The sequence below is a fragment of the Colletes gigas genome, unplaced genomic scaffold (genome assembly GCF_013123115.1).
Source record: "Colletes gigas isolate AHSC1104 unplaced genomic scaffold, ASM1312311v1 Colletes_gigas_Sc00035, whole genome shotgun sequence".
Taxonomy (NCBI): domain Eukaryota; kingdom Metazoa; phylum Arthropoda; class Insecta; order Hymenoptera; family Colletidae; genus Colletes; species Colletes gigas.
Window position 1 is genome coordinate 1,009,796 of NW_025106664.1, and position 20,934 is coordinate 1,030,729.

The following is a 20,934-nucleotide window of genomic DNA, read 5'->3' on the forward strand; positions in this document are numbered from 1 at the left end:
CAGTACCAGAATCGAGTGGAATCCAGCTGAGAAGCCGGGCCCGGTAGACGTCGAACGAGTAGGATTATTCGCTGGTGGATCGGGGCTGGAGCAGGGACCGGGTCGGGGTCGGGGCCGGGGAACAATGTCGGAAACGACGAGGACGGTATGCCGAGATATGCAGGATATCGCGCAGAACTGCGATCCTTCGAGGTCGGAGCAGAGAGGAACGGGTATAGAACGGTGCGCGCGAGTAAAGCTGGATACATATCCCCGTGCACCACCACCACCAGCAGCCCCGACAGCAACGCGCAGGGAGAGAATACGTCTAAGTGTATTACCCCCGAGAGCGTACCGTTCCGCCTAAATATGTAATAATATCTACCGGGGATACCGGCATTCCTCGACCTCGAGAAGAATTCGATCAAAATGTGTCGCGATACTCCTCTGGTATGCCAGGTGAGGTACAAGTCACTCCACGGTTACCCTTCCTGCACCACCTTTCCCGTTTACGCTTCTACGTCTTCTTCCTGGTTCGCTCGGAACCGAGCGTTTCTTCGAACAGGATCGGATGCGATATCGGTATTCGCGGTTTCGCGGCCCCAACGCCTTTCGATCGGACATTTTGGTGCACGGTACACGAAACGGGACGATTTCCGAGCTGGAGACCTGGAAATCGTTACAGGAAACGTAGAGTGTCTTAACTCCTTGATGTACGATTTTGATTCAGTCAAACTAGCGTTTCGATCGGACATTTTGGTGCACGAACGGTACACGAAACGGGACGATTTTCGCGCTGGTGTCGCGGAAATCGTATTTAAACTCCTTGGCGTACGATTTAATTCCAAATATGTTTTCGAACATTTAATATTTAATTTTGTTTAAATTTATTCGTACGAGGAACGAAGGAAAAAGAATAGATTTGTTTTAGGAATATCTCAATAATAATTACGAGAAATTGGGTCTCAAAATTCCCGTAATTATCGATGTTCAATCATGAAGCCTCGCTTGCACTTTGTATTTTTACTATGTTTACTATAGGAATAATCATATAAATCTTAAAATTTACATTTAATTTCAGTCGTCGCAAGTGTAATTTCCGCAATCGTATCTATCAAATTATATAACATTCGTAGTTTATAGATATTCCAATTTTTTCTACAAGTACGCAAATCATTTTTTACCACCCCATTTCGACGAAGAAATACGTTTAGTATGAAAAATACAATATTACGAGCGGTGTTTCTGTTTCGTGGACATTGCGGGAGTTTTCTGAATACACCGTTCGCGCGATATTTTAATATTTCGTGGCTTGTCGTTCGCGCAAGTAAATCTCCACCGCAATAAGCTCCGTCAGGAATCTCACCCTCGCAGAATATCCGCCGGTTATAAGAAATGTTTTCGAAGTTTATGAGGTGATGCGAAGGTTCGATGGATCGAACGCTTCTACCCCTTTTTTGAAATAACAATCGATGGGGGGAAGATGCTGACGCCGTAAAAGTCGCAATAAAACTGCTGGCTGACAAAAATTGTCGAAAAGATACAAAGAAAGTACCACCGTAGAAAACTGTAAACTGTCGTTGTTCGCGAGATTCCCGTCGCTTTAAATTCGATCGAGTAATCGTCGCGTTTGTATATTGGGTTAAAATTGTTAATCGGTTCGATCAAATCATCGAAGATTATTCCAATCGAGTAAGACGTTTCCTCGATTGCGTTCTATTTTATCTCTAATCGGGCTGATTAGGAATTTCACCACCTCGATTGTATATTTTGAAATGTTAATTACAGCCAGTCATTGGTATTGGCTTTTAACCTTAAAATGAATTAGCAAGGAAGCGGCTAGGTCGGCGTAGATTTCAGATTGCATAAGGAAAGGTTCGGTGGAAAAGGAAATATTTGATCAGAAGGATCGGTGTGTTCAAAGTCGGCTTAAGATAAGTGCGAACGGTGTAACAGCTCTTAGCTCCTTGCTTACAAGTCTCGGTTGTTATCTTTACCGATTTTAACGCAATTTGACAGCGTAATGGACCTGTATCTACTAATTTTGAGAAATAAATTAGAGAGATTGTTTAAGTATCTAAAAAGTTTTGTTGAAAAACAAAACGAAGCTTTGCCAGAAAATTCAATTTTATTCTAATATGACACCTACGCCTGTTAAAATATTTTAATAAACTTGAAACAGTTTCATTCGATTCCTGAAATTTCGTAACGAAAAGAATAGTATTGTCTAATACGTTTCAAATTGGTGTACTTTGATATTCGAGAACGTTGAATGTTAATAGTATTTTAACAAGATTTCTGTCCGTCGCAGAGAATCGAAAGAGCCCGAAAGGTCATGATGTTGGTAATAATTTCGTGCGTCTGCTCCGTGAATACGATATTCGAATACAATTTAGCCATTGTTGCGACGTCACAAATTTAAGCGAAAACTCGAATTGGCCGGCTTCCGTGTCCTCCGGTGCAGTTTCAAACAATGCAGGAATAATAGCAGCAACTTCTGCGAAACGATAATTGCAAGTTTGCTCCAATTTGCGTTTAATCAGTTTATAGCGTAACATGCCGTTATAATTAGTTTAAACATTTGAATTTCAGAAAAAACTCACGACGAACAATGCAATCATATTCTATGGTGTTTGTTACGTATTAAAACATTTTTTATTTATGGTCGCGACAAGTTTCTGTAATGATATCTGAGAAGCGAAATAAAATTACGAAATAGAACTTTACACGTATAAAGGAATAGCTCTATATAAGAATCTTGTTAGTCGTAAATTTTTGTATCATTATCCACGCTAAAAATATATCTACATAAATTATCTATACTATAAATGACCGCTATTAGCTAATTGCAAGGAACGTTTTGGTTAAGCAATATTTATCGGTTAGAATATCATAAATTATGTTGATAAATTTCTTTGTAGAATGCATTTCAATTAATTATAGAAACGCATACAAATTTCTCAGGCGATAAAGTTCGATCTGAACATAATAATCATTAACGAGACGATGCAATCACGACCTAACGACACTGTATATTTCTCGCAGTTGTTGGAACTGTCGATGAACTTACATCTCGATAGCAGGTAAACTTGTCGGGATACAAATGAACGCGAGATACATAATTGCGCAACGCGACGCAACGCAGATCGTTCCTCAAATCACGCACGCGACGCTTCATTCGATCCTACAATTATAATGCGTGTGCATTTTCATAAAACTCTCATCTTCCATTCAACAATGGAATCTGAATACTACATTTTTCTTTATAGCCGTTGAAAGATAAAAAATCTTGAATTTTTGTGGTCGAAGCAAAGAATTTTTGCTCTATAAAAATTGTAATCAAAACAAGCAGCGGTTTTAAGTAATTTATAACGCGATGCACTGTAAATACTGTTCCCGCGTACGGAAATTCTATTTTCTTTTTGTTCCATTAAACGAAAGCATCGAGAAACGAATCTCTGTACGCGTATCGCGGAATTACAGTTTAATCGAGAACGAAGAGTGCGCTTGGAATTGCCGTGAAACTAACGGAATCGTTTAGCCTGCGTGGCTCGTCGACACGTCATGAAAATCGAACGTTCATGTAATTAAGTAATTAAACCTCCCGGGTGAAATCGGACCGTGCCTTTCCCATTCAATGTGTCGCGCGCACTGAAAACCGGCACGAAAACTGTACGTTTCAGCCCCGCGGCGAATCTGTCACCGTGCACGCTCCGCTACTCTGTGATCGTTCGTAAACATTTGCGGAGCATAATGTGTCCAACTGACAAAAGGAGCTTGCACTACAGCTCCCGTATAAAAGCATTAATTACGGCCGCTTTTGTCTACATGCAAAAGACACGCTTTGAGTGTCATTTTAATACGTGACATTCGATTTCATGAACGTTGAACGTTTTGTCATATTTAAAACCCATTTCTGGACGCTCGTTGTGCGCGGTGAATAAACCGAACTGTTATCAACGAATAATTCGGGAACACGTACAATCGTGAGTTTTATTTTTCGCGGTATTTTTCAATGGTAATCGTTTAAATTACGTGCATCGCGCGCACGGAATAGAATGAACACTGAACTAGTGAACTCGTAGTACTAACTGTTCGAGAAACATTTTACGTTTTCTTTTCGTGCACAAGGTGTTTCCAAGAATATCTCCGTTTCTTTTTAAGATATAAAAAAAGTCCAGAGGATCGTGCGTCTCGAGGAGGAAAAAAGCTTTTCTTGAACCGTCGTACATTACGAGATTTTAAAATAGATATTTGATTCAGCGAATCAGAGCTTATAGATATATTGGTATCGAAATAACATTAAACAACCCAAAATTGTATTTATATGGGAGGAAAGGAACTGTTTGTAATTTATGTGTTTCGACGCATGTTTGTTTTTTTTCAGAAAGTAATCAAAATGATCTCCGTCAACTTTCAATTAACTTTCACCTGTAATGGCACTTAAAAAGCTAAGTTTATCATGAAACCCTCATTACGCCAGATGCATGGAAGAAAAGGTTCATCGTGCACGTATACCACCATTACCCCGAAACTTATCGAAAGGTAAAACAGTTATTTACTTATCGTATTAGCAGTAATCGTTCTTTTCCATATAATTGCGATTTTTGTTATCAAAATCATTTTAAGGTCAACATATTTATGTAAATAAGTTTGTCTTTTTATAAACTACATCGACGCACTGAATCATCCTATTAAAAGAAATGCTGATAACTTTAAAGCAAAACCTTGAAAAATGTTTGCGTGCGTCCAAACTTTTTCCCTTTTAATAAATTTACATTTACTAACCGTTTCAAGAATATAATAATTTATTCAGTTGAGTTAGTAATTATTTGCGGTACACATAGAATACGGTGCATAAATAAATTTGTACCTAAAATAGATTCAGATAACATTTTATTGATTTTTTTTTTATTTGTATCATTGGTAAAAAATAATCTTCTGTAGATAAAGTAGAAAGCCAATTATGTATTCGGATAAGTGAAGGGCGACTCGGATAAATCGGTAACTGCGTATCTGATGAATGATTCGAACGAAACCCTGTGCATACATTTACCACAAAAAGTGTTAATTATGTTCGTATAATCAAGATCCAGATATTAATATACCGTATAATCGAGTGTTTTCAAATATCGATTTCTTGAGAATCAATCATTCCCTATAATTAATATGTATTGATATGAAAACATCGTTGATAATGAAAGTCTGTCAAGTATTCATTATGAAAAAAACTAATTAATTATATAATCCGTTTCTTAAAATGCTAAGATTTGAATTTTAGTAGTTGCAATATCCAAATTGCTCATCAGTAACAGAACACCTAATTATTCTAATTGTCGTGTCATTTGGTGTAGTAGACTCTTAACAAACTATACTTTCCTTTGGCTATTCTTTTTTCTTTGAGTAACACATTGTGAAATATTTGTCGATACAATGATAAATTACCTTAGTAATTGGACGTTAAACAAATCGTGTATGTATCACATAGAAAACAAGTTTGATGCTTGATTTTAAAATCAGCTTAATTAATAATTAATTATTAATGCCGTTTACAAGACCCAAGAGAAAAATACTCATAACTTTCAAAACTACGAAAATATTACATAAAAAAAAGTTTTCGCTGCATCCTAGATGCTCTATGAAATCATTCAAATTATATCTAAGCCATTGTATAGTATAGACAACAATATTGAAGGTTGATAGGTGTCGCGCATTCGTTTATGCCAATAAACACGATTTAAAGTGTTATGTTAATCCTAGTATTGCGACTTTTCTATTGAAAATTGTATACGCGATCTGAATACTTCGAAAGGACCTTGACGAGACAGAGGCGTCGAAGAAGCTGCAACTCCTTGAGTAAATTTTAAAGGAAATTACCGTAAAGATATGAAAGAAAAGTGCCTTGAAGGGTGGCGAGGACGGAAGGTCGTTTTCCAGACAACGTAGCATGAACGTCACTTGGCAATCTTAAGCCAATGCACTTGTACTGGGTCAATTGTCTCGCACACAGTTACCGTCGGCTAATCCCTCGAATCCGTTAAGTACACAAATGGTTCCAGTCGGTTAGCTACCGAAAAAGTGCACACAGACTATTTTATGACCGGAAATGTCAAGATTGTAACGATACCGACAATATCGTTAACTCAGATTGTTAGTGCAGCACAAAAGAAAAGAAATTTGATTTACAACTACTATAAACAGACAAACAGATAGATTACTTTTATTCGTTTCAATGAAATAACTTTTTTTATAATAAATCAATTATCTTTCTATGCTGAAGTATAATTATATTTTGTAAGTGAAATATGAAGAAAAATACAATTCGTATAGAGTTATTTACACAACGGTATTATTCATTGCACGTTTTCGATCGTATCGTATCAGAACGATATGCGTGTACGAGTCGAGTGGCCGTTTTGCGATTAATGAATAGGTACTTTGTTAATTATCAAAAGGTTCATTCGAAAAACCTAAACGCAACCCCTGAAATTCAACAAGTGCCCCTCAAACTTGAGCGAGAAAGGATAAACGAGTGAGCGAGCAACAACATCCAACCTCTATTACGTGCGTGACGCGACTGATCTCGTGCGCGGGGAGTAGGGAGACGATGGTCCTGTACGAGGTAGTGGGGGTACACGGTTGGTCATGTTCGATCGAGTTCGTGTATCCTCGGCCGTGCTCGGCTTCTGGTTTCTCCCGCGGCCGCATAAGCGGTGTCAGCGTGTGCGCAGACCGGCTGCGCAGCAGGCGTGTGCGTTGTCCAGATTCTTTGTGCCATTCCTGGCATACCAAAAACAAGAGTGGTGACTGCGCTCGTATTTACCGGGGTGCAGCGTTGCGCGCTAATATTACTGTGCGAATTTTACCCGTGGTGTAAAAGGCTCCGCGCGCGCGCGACGCCACGTCAGCTCGCCCAGTGGTAAGTACATTAAAGAATACAGTGTCGAAACGTCCTCGAAAGAGCGCGTCTACTCGTCCACGCCCGTGTGTCCCAGCGGCGTCGTCCCACACAGGGGCCGCGCACGGAACGGATTCGACAGCAGCGACGACGGCGATATACACACCGTCGGACACAGACAGACGGACAGACGGACGAAAAGGAGTGAGACAGAGGGAGCGATAGACGCTGCGCGAAAGAAAGAGACGAACTGACAAACCGACCGTGTGATAAAGATAAATATTAGGAGGAAAAGAGAACATAGACACAAACGGAGTATGTGAACGTGCGTATACGAGTGGCGACGTTATCCGGTTGATTGTGCTTCCGAGTCGGTAAAAAGATACTACCGATTCTTCCTATATTCTTCGTGTGTCATGATTGTCAGGTTCGTATTTCCGGTGACCGTGATGTTCGCATTGCTAGCCCCGTGTTGCTGCTAGTGGTGCTGCTCCTACTACCGCTTGGAGAGAAAGAGAGAGGGAGCATGTATGTGTGAGCGAGCGAGAAAGGATAGGAGAAAGATAAGAAGGAGAGGGAGTGAATGAGAGAGATGAAACGATAGTCAGATCAGTTTGATAAACGAAGAGCTCGAGTCCGTGCCGGTCTATCGCATCTACCGTGCGGTTTGGTGGTGCATCGGTGCATCTGTCTTTGTCCGATTGTCGCGTGTTTACGAGCGTTGTGTCAGCTGTGTGTCAAGAGAACGCAAGTTCTGTGTATGTAGTAACGAAGCGTGTGCAGTCACTCTGGCAACGTGTACGACTCGGCGTACAGTACGGACTCGTCGAGGAGGTTAGGACGAAGCGTGATCGTGTGCCGGTGGTGGTGGGCTGCGTGCGTTTCCCCGAGGAGAGCGCGCCACGACAGAAACGTGTGCCTCTGCCTAGTGCCTGCGTGCCAGACCGCTCGCTCACCCGCTTCTGGTGAATTCGTATGGTGAATTATTGATCCGCGGCGGCGTGTGCGTGCGGAAAAACCGCGCGAGTAAAAGAGACGAATTCGCAGAGGATAGGAAAAGAGTCAGACGGACGGAGGAAACGTTTAAAGATATAATACGCCGGTGTCGTTGTTTTGAAAACTGTGCGCGCGCGAACACGCACTCCGACGATACATAACACGACTTCTACGAGCTCTGGAGGTGGAGCAGCGGTAGCAGCGACGGATTTTCTTTCCCCTAGGCGGGACCAAGCGAAGTGTTCGCACGTATTCCATTGCTCTCGACGACTACGTGTGTCTACATACGTGTCTCTCTCCCCTTTCCTGTCATTCTCGCGCGTTCTCGTTCTCTTTCTCTTTCTCTCGTTCTCGCTCTTGCACTCTCTCTTTCTCTCTCTCTCTCTCTCTCTTTCTCTTTCTCTATTCCCCGCTCTTTCTCTGCTCTCGCGTGTTATATGTGTGTGTGCGTTTCTCTCCGTCTCACTCTGGCTGCGTTACCGTCGCCGCGTGTGCGTCAACAAAACTAAACGCGGGAAAAGCTCGGGCGCGAAATATATTCGCGGGGAATGTACAGGGTGTTTATCGTGATACGCGGTGCGTTTTCGATGCTCGGCCAGTGAGTGCCCAGTGCAGAGATACGGGAACGGATATTTAGACGACCGGGAGAAGTTCAAACGGGAAGTGTTGTCGTCGTCGTAAGACGACGGCGACGACGATCGCGACAACGACAGCCACGACGATAAACGTTCGAGGAACTTAAACGCGACGCTGTTGTCTTTGTCGCGCTCTTTCGCGTCTTGATAAATCCAGGACAAGCAAAACCCTTCCTTCGCCGCCGCGACTTGGATGGATACTGTGCATTATTTCTGGAGTGAGTTTCTCTTTTAATTGTGTGCCTGTGTGCGGATGTACGCTTGCATGCGACCGTGTGGGTGTACATGAGTTTGTGTACGTGCGTGTTGTGCCACGAGTGCTTGTAACACGCGGTACCGCACGGCTGGTTATTTTTTTTCTCTTTTTTCTTCTTCTCTTGTGGCTAGGCATCATCGCCGCCGTCGGATACGCGACCGTGGACAAACTTTACGATTATCGCTGAAATTTTTGAACCGTTCGTTCTGCCGTTATCGCGAAACGTGACAACGTTTCATGCTTCCTGGTACAGTGAATATTTCCTTTAAAACGAATATAGAAAAGTACGGTTGCCTCGCTGTTATTGTTTACGTCCTCGAGCATTATCTCGACCGGTTCGAAGAAACACAACACGCCGTACCTGACTTTTTGAAAGTGTACCGTGGCAGCACGGTTTGTTTAGCTGTAAACGGATCTTGTTTCGACCGCTGGTTCCGTGCGTACGCGTTTGCTGATGATGAACGTCACGAAAATATTCGAGTGACAGTGATTTTTAGCACAATGACGTTATCGCAGTAGGTTATCAAGAATAATTCCAGGGTGACATGGTAACACGCTGTTACATAAATTTGATCAGATACTTGTTCTGTTATCGTAGTTTGTAAGCGGTACGGCCAGGTACGCCGTTTATAAAAGATTGTTGCCGTTGATTGCCTATTTCTGGTCAGTTGATTCGCCGGCTTCTGCCATCGACGCGTTCGTATTTCAATTAGAAACCAGTCATGATCGAACGTAGCCACTGTGTAACCGTGACTGTTTATATTAGATAGAATATTAGTCGACCCGAGCAAATGGTAATAGAGACGTGTTAACTCGACATTTAGATTTCGTTTGTAGATTTTAACCAGAATTTTTGTACGATTCTCGAAGGATTCTCGCTCGATAGTACAAAAACGAAATCGAAAACATGAAAATAATTTTCTCCGAATGTCTGCTCAGATATACCTAATTCAATATGAATAGTTTAGCATAACAACCAATTTCTGCGTTTCTATTTATTTTTGGTTTGATAATGATTATTCTCATGCTTATCTGGCGTGTTCACGCATTGAATAAGAGTAACGCATGCATTCGAAGCATGGGGTCGTTTTCTTTTTGAGCTATCACATTTTACAAATGTTTCGAATATCTGAAAGTTTCGATATTCTGAAAGTAATTTCGTTGCAAACGATCATTGTTTAAAGTGATGTGATAACAGCAGCTGTACGGCTAGATAGTTAATAGAGCTGTGAATGTTGTTAGGTACAGGTACGTTGTATTTATCGGTATCTTATCTAGTTGCATCTATTCACTCCAATAAATCTATTTAATCCAAAAAACGTGGTTAGATCGAAATGCTCATCGACTTGAGCATCTTATTTTTTTCGAAGATTCTATGTCACGCTCATTCATTGAAAGGAAAGTTTAGTTTTTAAATTGAAATGTTCATTGAATTTTATCTGTAATTATCCACATACGTTCAGATTACATTATATTTCAACTCGTTTTAAAATAGACCGAAACGAACACTTCTTACTGGTATTATTGGTTTGTTTACTGTACAATATTAGTCAACGAACGCTCGTAGCTTCTCCTATTTATCAATACGTGTCGTTATAGACTGGATGTTGAAAAAGTAGCTCTTAAGATTGCACGTGTTCTTTGTTGTTTACGATGTAAAGAATTCCAATCTGAACTTTTTGTTAAGGAAGATTTAGTACCGTTTCATCTTCCATTAAGTTTTCTAAGTTAAGACGCAGCGTCACATCAGTGTTTCCACAATGTGCACACCCTGAAATATGTAACATTACGTTATTATATAACTTTTAAAAAACAGTTAAAAAAAGTATCGTTACGATTAAATCCCTCATTTTATAAAAGTTGGATATCGTATTGTGTTAGGATAGCCTATATTTTCATTAATTAAAATATGCAGTGTGGATATTAAAAATTGTGACACGGAAATAGCAACGCGTTAACGTTTTTCAGTTTTTTTCCATAAAAGACATGATATCGTGTTTTCCCTCAATTTTTAGAAATTAAACGACGCGTCCACGTTTCCAAAATTACGTTAAATAATAACTGCTAGTTATGAAAGGAGGGTCGTCGAGAATTTATTGTCGGAACTGGTTGAATGGAAACTGGTCGTTCAAAGAGAACAGTGAATGAGACACAATACAAAAAATGAGAAATAACGCCAATTCGAATAAAATAAGTCTTAATAGGTCTTTATTCAGGCTACTTTTAATCACAATTTGTTTGAATTATTTTTTAAAAATAAATTGAATTGTGTTCGGACTTATTTCCATCGGAAAAATTTCACCAAACTATTGATAATGCTCTTACGAAGATACAATAGGACGTACAAATAAAATGTATAGAAGCTTTTATGGTTGTAACACTGATACGCGCTCTACACCGCTTTGAAGTTAGGTCAGTTAGGTTTTGTTTTCACGGCTGCTGGCCGCTTTGGTCGATGGTCGTTCGAATTGAAAAGAACATAAACAATGGTTAGGATGATGCCTGATTAAATACCCCTAACGCAGAGTTGATAAAAATGCGAGACACAACTACGATGTTACTTATGAGTTATGGTGTCCCTTTATTGTTTGCCAGTTTTACAAAATTAACACAAAGTTAACCATGGTTATATATTTAAATTCTAATTTTTCAAAATCCGAAATACCATACAATTATTCGTGCGTTTGAGGATTTACAAAAAAAGACACATTAATTATAAAAAATGTAACACGATCGTCTTTCAATTTTTAGAAATCAAATGCATATTCAATTTATAATAAAAAAAGAAACAAAGTAGAAGGTTGAGATCACGTATAATCACGATTAGAGAAACGAAGAAATCACGTAGCCGTGTCGAAATAATAGACAAACAACACGTGGATAATTTCCAGTTCTTGTTCTCTAAATGACAATTATGAGTTATTTTCTCAATGATACGTTGATTCTCATTATAGATCACGCATGAATTATGCAGTCGATTTGTTCCGCGAAGAAAAACCGAAGCATGGGGAAACGTAGACTAAATAGTAAACATTATATTTAGAAATACAATTTTTTCGAATTAAACTGATACTTCGTTTACAATCGAGAAAGGAGAAACTTCGCAGCAAACGATCTAATAATTAAGTTGCGTATCGTTGACGCAACATTAGTCACGCTATATAATCGCTGTGTAATCGTTGAATGTTCGATGAAAGTATTTGTTTTATTTGCAGTTATAAAAATTGATACTCGAGACGTTTTAAAGAACACTGGATACGACAGTTTCAAACTTTATAAGGATCTTTCGTTTAAACAAAGAATTCTCTAAAATATGAATAATTAATTAAACACCCTCACACAGACAGAACAAAAATTTGATCTCCATGGTCGACGTAATAACTCTCGTCCTGATCATAATTAACTTAAAAAAAACAAACCGAGGAAAATTTAATTTGTTTATAAACGCTAGTCAAAACAAATAAATTCGAAGCTTCTTAGCAGTCAAAAGAACACTCGACTTCGGTTCAAAGTTCTTCGAGTTTCGCTGCAATATTTTTTGTATGTTTCGAGTTATTATTCGTTGACTCCAAACCAAAAGCCCTCAATCTTCGGCGCGTTGTGCGTTGAAATTCGAAACGTAGGCCAGTTAAAAATCGTCCGTCCATTTTGTAGCTGGTGATAGTCATCGAAGTTTTAACTGGCCGGATAAAATCTGGGGTTCTGTCAGGGGAAAGGATCCCGGTTAAGCAGCAGGTGCAACGTGTGTTTCTTCGAGCCTGTTCCGCCCTCCTCGTTCCTGTTGGCCGAACAGCTCGTTTTTCTTCCGAGGAGCAAAGCGCTGCACGCACACGGAACCGCGGAACCGGTAGCGGCGGTAATCGGTAATCGATGAATTCGATATTCATATCACCTTCGCTAAACCCGTATTCACTTTCTATGCTCGATATCGGCGCTTTTATCGTTCCGTCTTATCGACTCGTCAAATATTGGAACTCGGATAAAGCCTTTTTTCCCCCGCTAATCACGCATCTTTATTCCGGTAAAGATTTTTAATACCGAGGAGATGTGCCTGCGTCGTAGACGATGCTGACGATAGAATCGAAAGTGTTCCATCAAGATACATCTACGAACACCTCGAATCCATGATAGAAACAACGCGATTAAGTTCGACGAAGGGAAAATTTTTACGTTTTGGCAAATGGGAAATCGATCGATCGGTTGTACGATCGTAGTTGTTTGGGGTTAGAATCAACGTGTTACGTATGTGATAGCCTATCCGTGGCCCAAAACTTGGAAACGCGTCACGCACGTCGCGTGTGATTTGTCTTTTCTCGTTTGCAATATGCTCGTGTATCTATCACGTAGCGTTGCCGTGTCAGATTTGTTATACGTTTCAGCGATGTACTAACGCTGTATATTATTTTTTTATTATCATTTGTATGAATAGAAATACTTCGGTGCGCAGTGGTTCGCTGTGAAATATGATGAACGGGTCGGTTGCGAGCGGTCACCGATTAATTGCCAGTGCAAGTGGTTCAGAGATATCGAGTAAATACGGTGACAAGTCCTGTTTAACTGGTATTCGAGTAAACGTAAGTTTAATGTCTGTTTTTAATTTAATCAATTCTTTATTCGGGTCTCGTTCGCGCAGGGAGATTCGCGCGTTGACAAATTATTCCGTACGTATCGTACGTAACGAATTATTATTAAAATTTATTGAAGATACGAGAATACCCTTATTAATTATTCTTCTTGATTTTTTAACATATCCGTTAAAGGAGAAGTGATCTTTGAGGTTTGCACATTTCACACAGTTAACACAGTCTCAAGAAGCAATTTTATGGAGATGTAAAATCCACCTGGAGTTCTTGTATACAAAATAATATTAAATGTTGAATAATAAACTTTTAAGGTATACAGGGTGTTTGGCCATCCCAGGGAAAAATTTTAATGGGAGATTCTAGAGGCCAGAATAATACGAAAATCAAGGATACTAATTCGTTGATTGAAAATTATTTTCTGTTGCGGGGGTCAATTACGATCATTTTTGGTGAATAGACACACCCCCGAAATCCTACCCACTTTCGAGGAAAAAATTCGAGAAGGTGTACAATTTTTCGACAAAATTAAAAAATTTCAAATCGTTCTGAAAAAAATATTTTCAGTTGTGGGGGTCAATTACGATCATTTTTGGTGGATAGACATACCCCCGAAATCCTACCCACTTTCGAGGAAAAAATTCGAGAAGGTGTACAATTTTTCGACAAAATTAAAAAATTTCAAATCGTTCTGAAAAAATTATTTTCAGTTGCAGGGGTCAATTACGATCATTTTTGGTGGATAGACATACCTCCGAAATCCTACGCACATTCGAGACAAAAATTCAGAAAATACAGAAATTATCGACGAAATTAAAAAATTTCAAATCGTTCTGAAAAAAATATTTTCAGTTGCGGGGGTCAATTACGATCATTTTTGGTGAATAGACATACCCCCGAAATCCTACCCACTATCGAGGAAAATATTCGGGAAGGTGTACAATTTTTCGACAAAATTAAAAAATTTCAAATCGTTTTGAAAAAATTATTTTCTGTTGCGTGAGTCAATTACGATCATTTTTTGTGAATAAACATACCCCCGAAATCCTACGCACTTTCGAGAAAAAAATTCGAGAAGGTGCCTAAATTTTTCGACAAAATTAAAAAATTTCAAATCATTCTGAAAAAAATATTTTCAGTTGCGGGGGTCAATTACGATCATTTTTGGTGAATAGACATACCCCATAAATCCTAACCACATTCGAGAAAAAAATTTCTTTCCTAAAATATACTGTGTGGCTGGAAATGTTTCTATAACTTTTTAACGAAGCCTCAATCAACAAATTAGTATCCTCGATTGTCGTCTTATTTTGGCCTATAGAATCTCCCATTAAAATTTTTCCCAGGATTGGTCGAACACCCTGTATACTGTGACTGAAACTCAAACTTGTTTACAATATTTTCTTTGAACTTTCATTATTAAAATGTAATACACCGATATATTAAAATCATGCAGAATTTGCAAAGGTTAATGTAAACTTTCATAAAATACTCGAGGGATTGCTGTATACAATGAGATTTGAAAAAAGTACTTCGCAGTTAAGGGCGTCCATTTATAAAGTTTGCGATTTCCTAAAGTAGTCTAACGAGACGTCAATAGTTGCAAGCAAGTTACAACGTGGAACTCCACTTACACATTATGAATTTCTATCCATGTTTGACTTCTCGTAACGGCTGTCTCTCATCAACGATCTGTTTTTGTTTCAAACGGAAGACACTTGTTGCTAAGTGACCGTCCCTTGAACGAAGTTTGCTTCCAAGTATCGAAGTTGCATTCATGAAGCTTCTATATATTTAGTATTGTACATAGAATATATTTAATTCTTGGGCGACTGTCAATGACTACAACAGACTACTGTCGTCCCTCCAAGTATACAAGAGTTTCAAACACCGAAGTAATTCTAGCTTGACACGTTTCTTTTTGCATTCAAAAATATTTTCGTATAACGTCGATCCTTCTTCCAAACATTGTTTCAATTTTAATGCGTGTAAAAAAGCTCGCGAAGAAACCGCGTAACAACTGTACGTGTTGTAACTCACTCCGTCGGCAATTTTGGACGTTTCCGATTCGCGAACACTGGTCGGTTTGGGGTTCCAATTCGGTGGATTCGAGAGCGCGCGACAAATGGACTCGTTTGTACCTACCGCGTGCGTGGATCCAATTTTATTTTTTTTTGTTTGTCGTTCATTTTGGTCGGTAATTCGACCCGCTTTTGTTTAATGGCGTAGTGATCGTATCTCAGTACTCGTGACAGCAGCTAGACTCATTAAACCGAGGCTTCTTTGCGATATAAATAGGACTTCTTGTCCCGTTGCACTACGGAAGAAGCAAATAGATTATCGCGCGTACCGGCGGTCCTCCGTCGGACTTCTCCGTTCTCTTCTTTACCTTTCTGCTTCTCTCGTTCTCTCCGGACCCCCTCCGTCTTTCTACTCCCCTCCGTTCTACCCCCCCGCCCCGACAGTCATCTCGTTGGTTTTCTTTTGCCGCGCAAGTACGGCTCAAGTCCGCTACGCGCGTGACTTTCTATTTGGTGTAGACGGTGCCAAATTGTCAAGTAACTAAAATTACCTACGAAGGTGTACCAGCCGTGTCTTTCTCTTTTTACCTTTTAACGTCTTCCTCTAGAGTTACCCTTGCTCTTTTTTCTTTCTTCCGGTGGGGCTCCTCGCTCCTTGAATAGCAACGTTCCTCCTCGTCGCGTCGAACTTTCCGTCCCCGGTTCGTTGGTGGAAATCACGCCCGGAATCGATACCACCGACCGATTTAAATACCCCGGGGCCCCTCGACGATTTAATTCCCCGCGTATCGAGTGTCCGTTAATTCGTTAAAGCGTCCGCGTAAATGAATTCCGCGGTTCGACACGCCCCGAAGGCTGCTGGCCCCATCGCGATCGTCCTGTAACCCTAGTAAAATCTACGCGAAAGGTCGTGGTTCCCTAGTTCGATTCGCGAAAGGTCGAACGTTCGATCGAGAGAGATTTCAGTTGCTGGAACCGGCAGGACCACAGTCTCTGATTTAAATTGGCTTTGGATTTTGAATAGCGTTACTGTACGATCTCTCTAGCTAGCCAAAGAAAATTTCGAGAACTTTTATTACGTTGGTCCTTTAATACTGTAATTGATTGCACAATTGCATGTTTGGCGATTCTATGACGCGAAATAAAATTCTTTTATACGAGATTTGTTTTCGCAGGATTACTGATTAAACATTTTTCTGCAACATCTTTTTCCATTTCGAACCGATTAGGCGATCATTTCCGCTCGTTACCGCGGTACGCTCTTCCTGCGGTGTGTTTTGCGCTTTTTCAATCTATACTTAACCCCCCCACTACGGTCGCCTATTTTGAAACTCGACCACGATCGCTGAGTGTATCACGTTTTAGCGGTTTATCGATCATCGAATGGATATTACACAACTCTGATTCGACTTATTATTTATAATGAAAACGAAATGTAAGGAAAGAGATAAGTAGTAGGTTTTAAACGATTTACTGATAACTAGGTTCAAACTGTCGCTTTTATTTTCCCTCCAAAGAGGCGTAACCCTTTAAATCAAGTTTGAGATGGCTGGAACGAAACGTGTCTGTGAATTGATTATAGAATTTTCGCAATGCTTGGACAGTTTCCTGCAGGTTGCTTATTTATTTAATGGTCCTTTCGCGGGAAAGATTTTATCGCGATCCGCGGTCGCGGCGTTTATAAATCGAGCCCAGAGCAAACAAAGGGTACGATTTAAATGTGCCCCGGAGCGAATTTTATTTTTGTTGTTACTATCGTTGTCATTGATAATGGAAAATTGAGAGCAGCGAATTAATCGTTGGAACGTGCGACGTGTTTCTCGCGGGTCCGTTCGACCGTGGAAACATCGATGAAAGTCGTACGCGTCCCGTCGATTTGTATCGTGTTCGTTTGTTCGTAATATTATATTTTTGTAAGATTACGATTGGTCCGTTGCACTCGACGTTAAACGATTCCCGGTTGCAATCTACCGAAAAATCGAACGACCGATAGTTAAATTTAAATAATACAAGTTCGAAGGAAAACGACAACTGTCGATGTTTGATGACAATAAAACTTGCGACGCAGTGAATGATCCACTGGATCGATAACGAATTGTCCGATAGTGCGCGGTGTCAAGATCAATCGATGGTATTTGTCTTAATATAAAGCAATTATTTCAAGCTTATCGGGAAAACCAGAGAGCATCCAATCAGACTTATTTTCAACTGCTCGTTAAAATTAACTAATAAGCGAACACCTTTGTTTTCCCTTACACCTTAAGAATTAAAACCATTCTTTAGTCCAATAGTATACATGTTTCATTACTACAGGCGACGATCTATTCACGATAATTATTATAAATAACTTTTCATGCCGAGGCGAATATAGTTTTGCGTCTGGCTTTTTCCCAGACTTTTTTTTTTTCATTCCCGTGATTCGAGATCGAGAAAAATAAATTTCGTGAGAATTCCCGGGATCCGGAATTTTTTTTATTTGTACGAATAGGTCTCGTTCATATGGGGAAAAATGTATCACACTTTTATTTGTTTTTTTTTTGTTAGTGTATTGCCCGAATACTGGCATACTATAAAATAAATAGGAATTTTTAAAAATTACTCTTTCGCGAATTCAATTCGAAACGAAACCACAACAGGGGAAAAAGATGCTATCGTTCAATTGCATCCAATTCTATTTTTCGAATTACAATACGAAATACACGCTGCTCGATCATTTTAATTTTCAGTTCGAATTATATTTTTGTTTGCAAATGGACAAAAATTGATGTTGGAAAATCCCGGAATGTGCAATATTTTTGCACATGAACTGACAATTTTTAAATATTCTCAAACATCGTAAACTTTCAAAACGTTTAAGGTTTCAGGAAATTCGTTAAATTTTCAAGACTCGCGATCGCGTCAGGTTTGCGAACCGGTTTGCGATCTCTACGGTTTCGTTCCCCGATTCGTGTCTCGATGGAGTTCGAATCCAGACTAGACGGTAGAAAAATAAAAATAGGAATAATTCGATAAACGCATATCGAATGAACTTAATTTTGATGTTCCCGTCGAAGCAATTCATTAGGTCTCTCAGTGTCGCGTATTGACAAACAGTACATCTTGCGATGTCTCGCAGTGTGATTGACGCATTGCGGTCTGTCTCGCGTTTGATCTAATCAATAATTGTTGAATCATTGCCTACTTAAATACCTGCAAACACAAATCCACGTTTCTCGATCGCGAGACTCGTCTCGATCCACTTTTAGTTGGTTGGAAACATACGGAAATAGCAATCGGTGGTCGTTAGTTCGAACGTGTACGATGGAAGTTTTAGAGTCGTACTACAATCCAGGACGTTTTAATTTTTTTAATACATAGCCACATTTCATGCTCGAATAGCAACTACAAATTTTAAAAATTTCAAAATTCGTTTATTCGAAGCTAGTTTACTAAGAAATCTAACATTTTAATTCGTTATTCGCGAATAAAATTGCCGAAACTCTAAAACAGTGGTACAGGGTGGATAGCAAATATCTATGTAACATCAAACAGGAAGCTGGTTCTGCGTTTGCAATATTATTTTGTCCGATGAACGGTGTCGATCGAAACTAATAAACTGCTATTAACATCTGTCAAAAAACACGTGACGTTTTTCTTCGCGCGTTACGAGTCACAATTTCGATAAAATGTCGTGGTTAAAAATCATGTCGCTGGATTCTGCGACATTTGTCGATAAGTTTGCGCGCTTTGGACGCGGTATGGAAGAATGCTCGAGGCCGTGTCAATTGTCGATACCCACACGCGCCATTGCGCGCCGGTTGCATTCTACGGCGACGTTACGATTGTTATTACGAAACGAGAGAAAATGTTTCTGGTGGTAATCGAAACTCGATATCCGGTAATAAGACGGCCGGTCGGAGTACCGTACGTAGCGCACAACAGATAGCGGAGAGCGTTTATCGGTGCACACGTGTGTACACTCGTATCTGACGGTTGAGTGCGGAGAAACGCGTGCATTTCAATCGCGTGATTGAGAACGTGCACAGGGTCGAGCTCCCCAGGGGAAGTTTTACGGGTCAGAAAATCATGGGGTGGTTTTACCACCTGGCCAATGTTCCCTTCTCTGCGTGCTTCTCCTCCTTCATCGTCCCCGTGGAACGTGTGCGCGCACAAACACACGCTAACTCCCCTCACGTTCGACTCATCTCTCTCTCACTCTCTCTCTGTACCTTTAACCCTGTCTACTTTTCTCTTTCTAAAATAATGCAGCACCCCACTGCAGTTTGTCTGCATACCAACCGCACCGCAATCACGCGATTCTGTCGTAGGTATCGGTCACCCGGTAGAAAATGAAGCCTGCTCGAAGCTCCTTCTGGCTCCTCGGGTTTACCGAGCTGCGGTTAGGCCGATGACAAATATGTATCTGGGATTGGCTGTTTTCGTGTCGTTTGTTTGTTCGCCAGCCGACGAGAGATGTTTCTACGTAAAAATGGATCGGTGATTGGTAGCGACAGGTTTCTCGCTACTTTTTCACCGAGTCTTTGAATATTCGAATATCTTCAACACTGATCGATTGCCCGAGTATTCATTGAGTATGATTTTTTCGCTACACAGAGTCCCAAACAATCTTAAAAAATATGGAGTATACGTAAAATGTACTTGCAGAACGATCATTGTTATAAAGTAATGTCGAAGTTACTAGTATTTATAGTTTTCATAAAGTTAAGGGGCGTAAATTATTTTGTCTTATGAAAAGGGGTTGCCCGCGAAGGGCTGATATGGGTTAATATAAATAGTCCAGCCTTGATGCAAGTATACAAACTACTTTCTTGTTTCAATATTTGCAGTATTCTAAAAGAACGACAACAGTACTCGAAGTAATTGTAGGAATATTTGTCAACCATTTTAGTCATTGTTTATATTAACTCGTTAAAAGTCGACGATGTAAGAGTTACGGGATCACGTTGATCCCGAAAGTATTCGGATCCAATAAATTCTTGAAGATTTTTTTGCCACTACAAGTGCTTTTGGTTTCGAACAAGGGTATAAAATTGTTTGAAATTTTCGTCGCGCGTTCAAAGCGATTCGAAGCATTTTAACTACCGGTAACTTCGAAACTGCGTACAAACTTTCCTGATTATATTTTCTGCTGCAAATTGCGAAATTGCCTTCATGGATATATTATATTTGTAATATTTCGAACAAGCGGCGCGAAATGAATTTAAATTCGCGATTTTAAAAGCGCGGTATTTACTTCGTTCCGGAAAAATGCCTACAATAAAGTAGCGTAATTTCAACGAGCAGTACAGTACTATACATGGAATAAATTTCAATTTTTAATTTCATTCATTGATACGTTTAGATCTCTTGCTATTTGACACAAAAATAGATTATAATATTATCTATCGCAGGGAAAATATTGTTTTAGGTTTTAACAGAATTCTATTAAAAAATAATTTATTTCGTGAAGTGGCAAATGAATCAATGAGAATAGCTCTGAAAATTAATTTTAGAATAATATATTTGCAAAATTTCTCAAAACTCTAAGGAACGTCCACTATATATAGAATTTGATAAATATCAGATCCGG

At 39.7% G+C, this 20,934-nt stretch overlaps 1 protein-coding gene across 5 annotated transcripts in view; it reads left to right on the forward strand.

The window, feature by feature from the left end:
- Positions 1–6,768: 6,768 nt before the first annotated feature.
- Positions 6,769–20,934, forward strand: part of LOC122402394 (protein scalloped) — a 208,216-nt gene continuing 194,050 nt past the window's right edge. For 2 of the 5 annotated variants that reach the window (XM_043405137.1, XM_043405141.1), the window contains exon 1: positions 6,769–6,898. Coding sequence is in view for 1 of the 5 variants with exons in the window: in XM_043405140.1 (XP_043261075.1) it covers positions 8,702–8,726 (25 nt within the window). In the remaining 4 variants the exon portion in view is untranslated. Of the gene's footprint in view, positions 6,899–7,187; positions 7,305–7,624; positions 8,727–20,934 lie in introns of those variants that run through there. The other 3 variants (XM_043405138.1, XM_043405140.1, XM_043405139.1) reach the window with 2 other exon arrangements.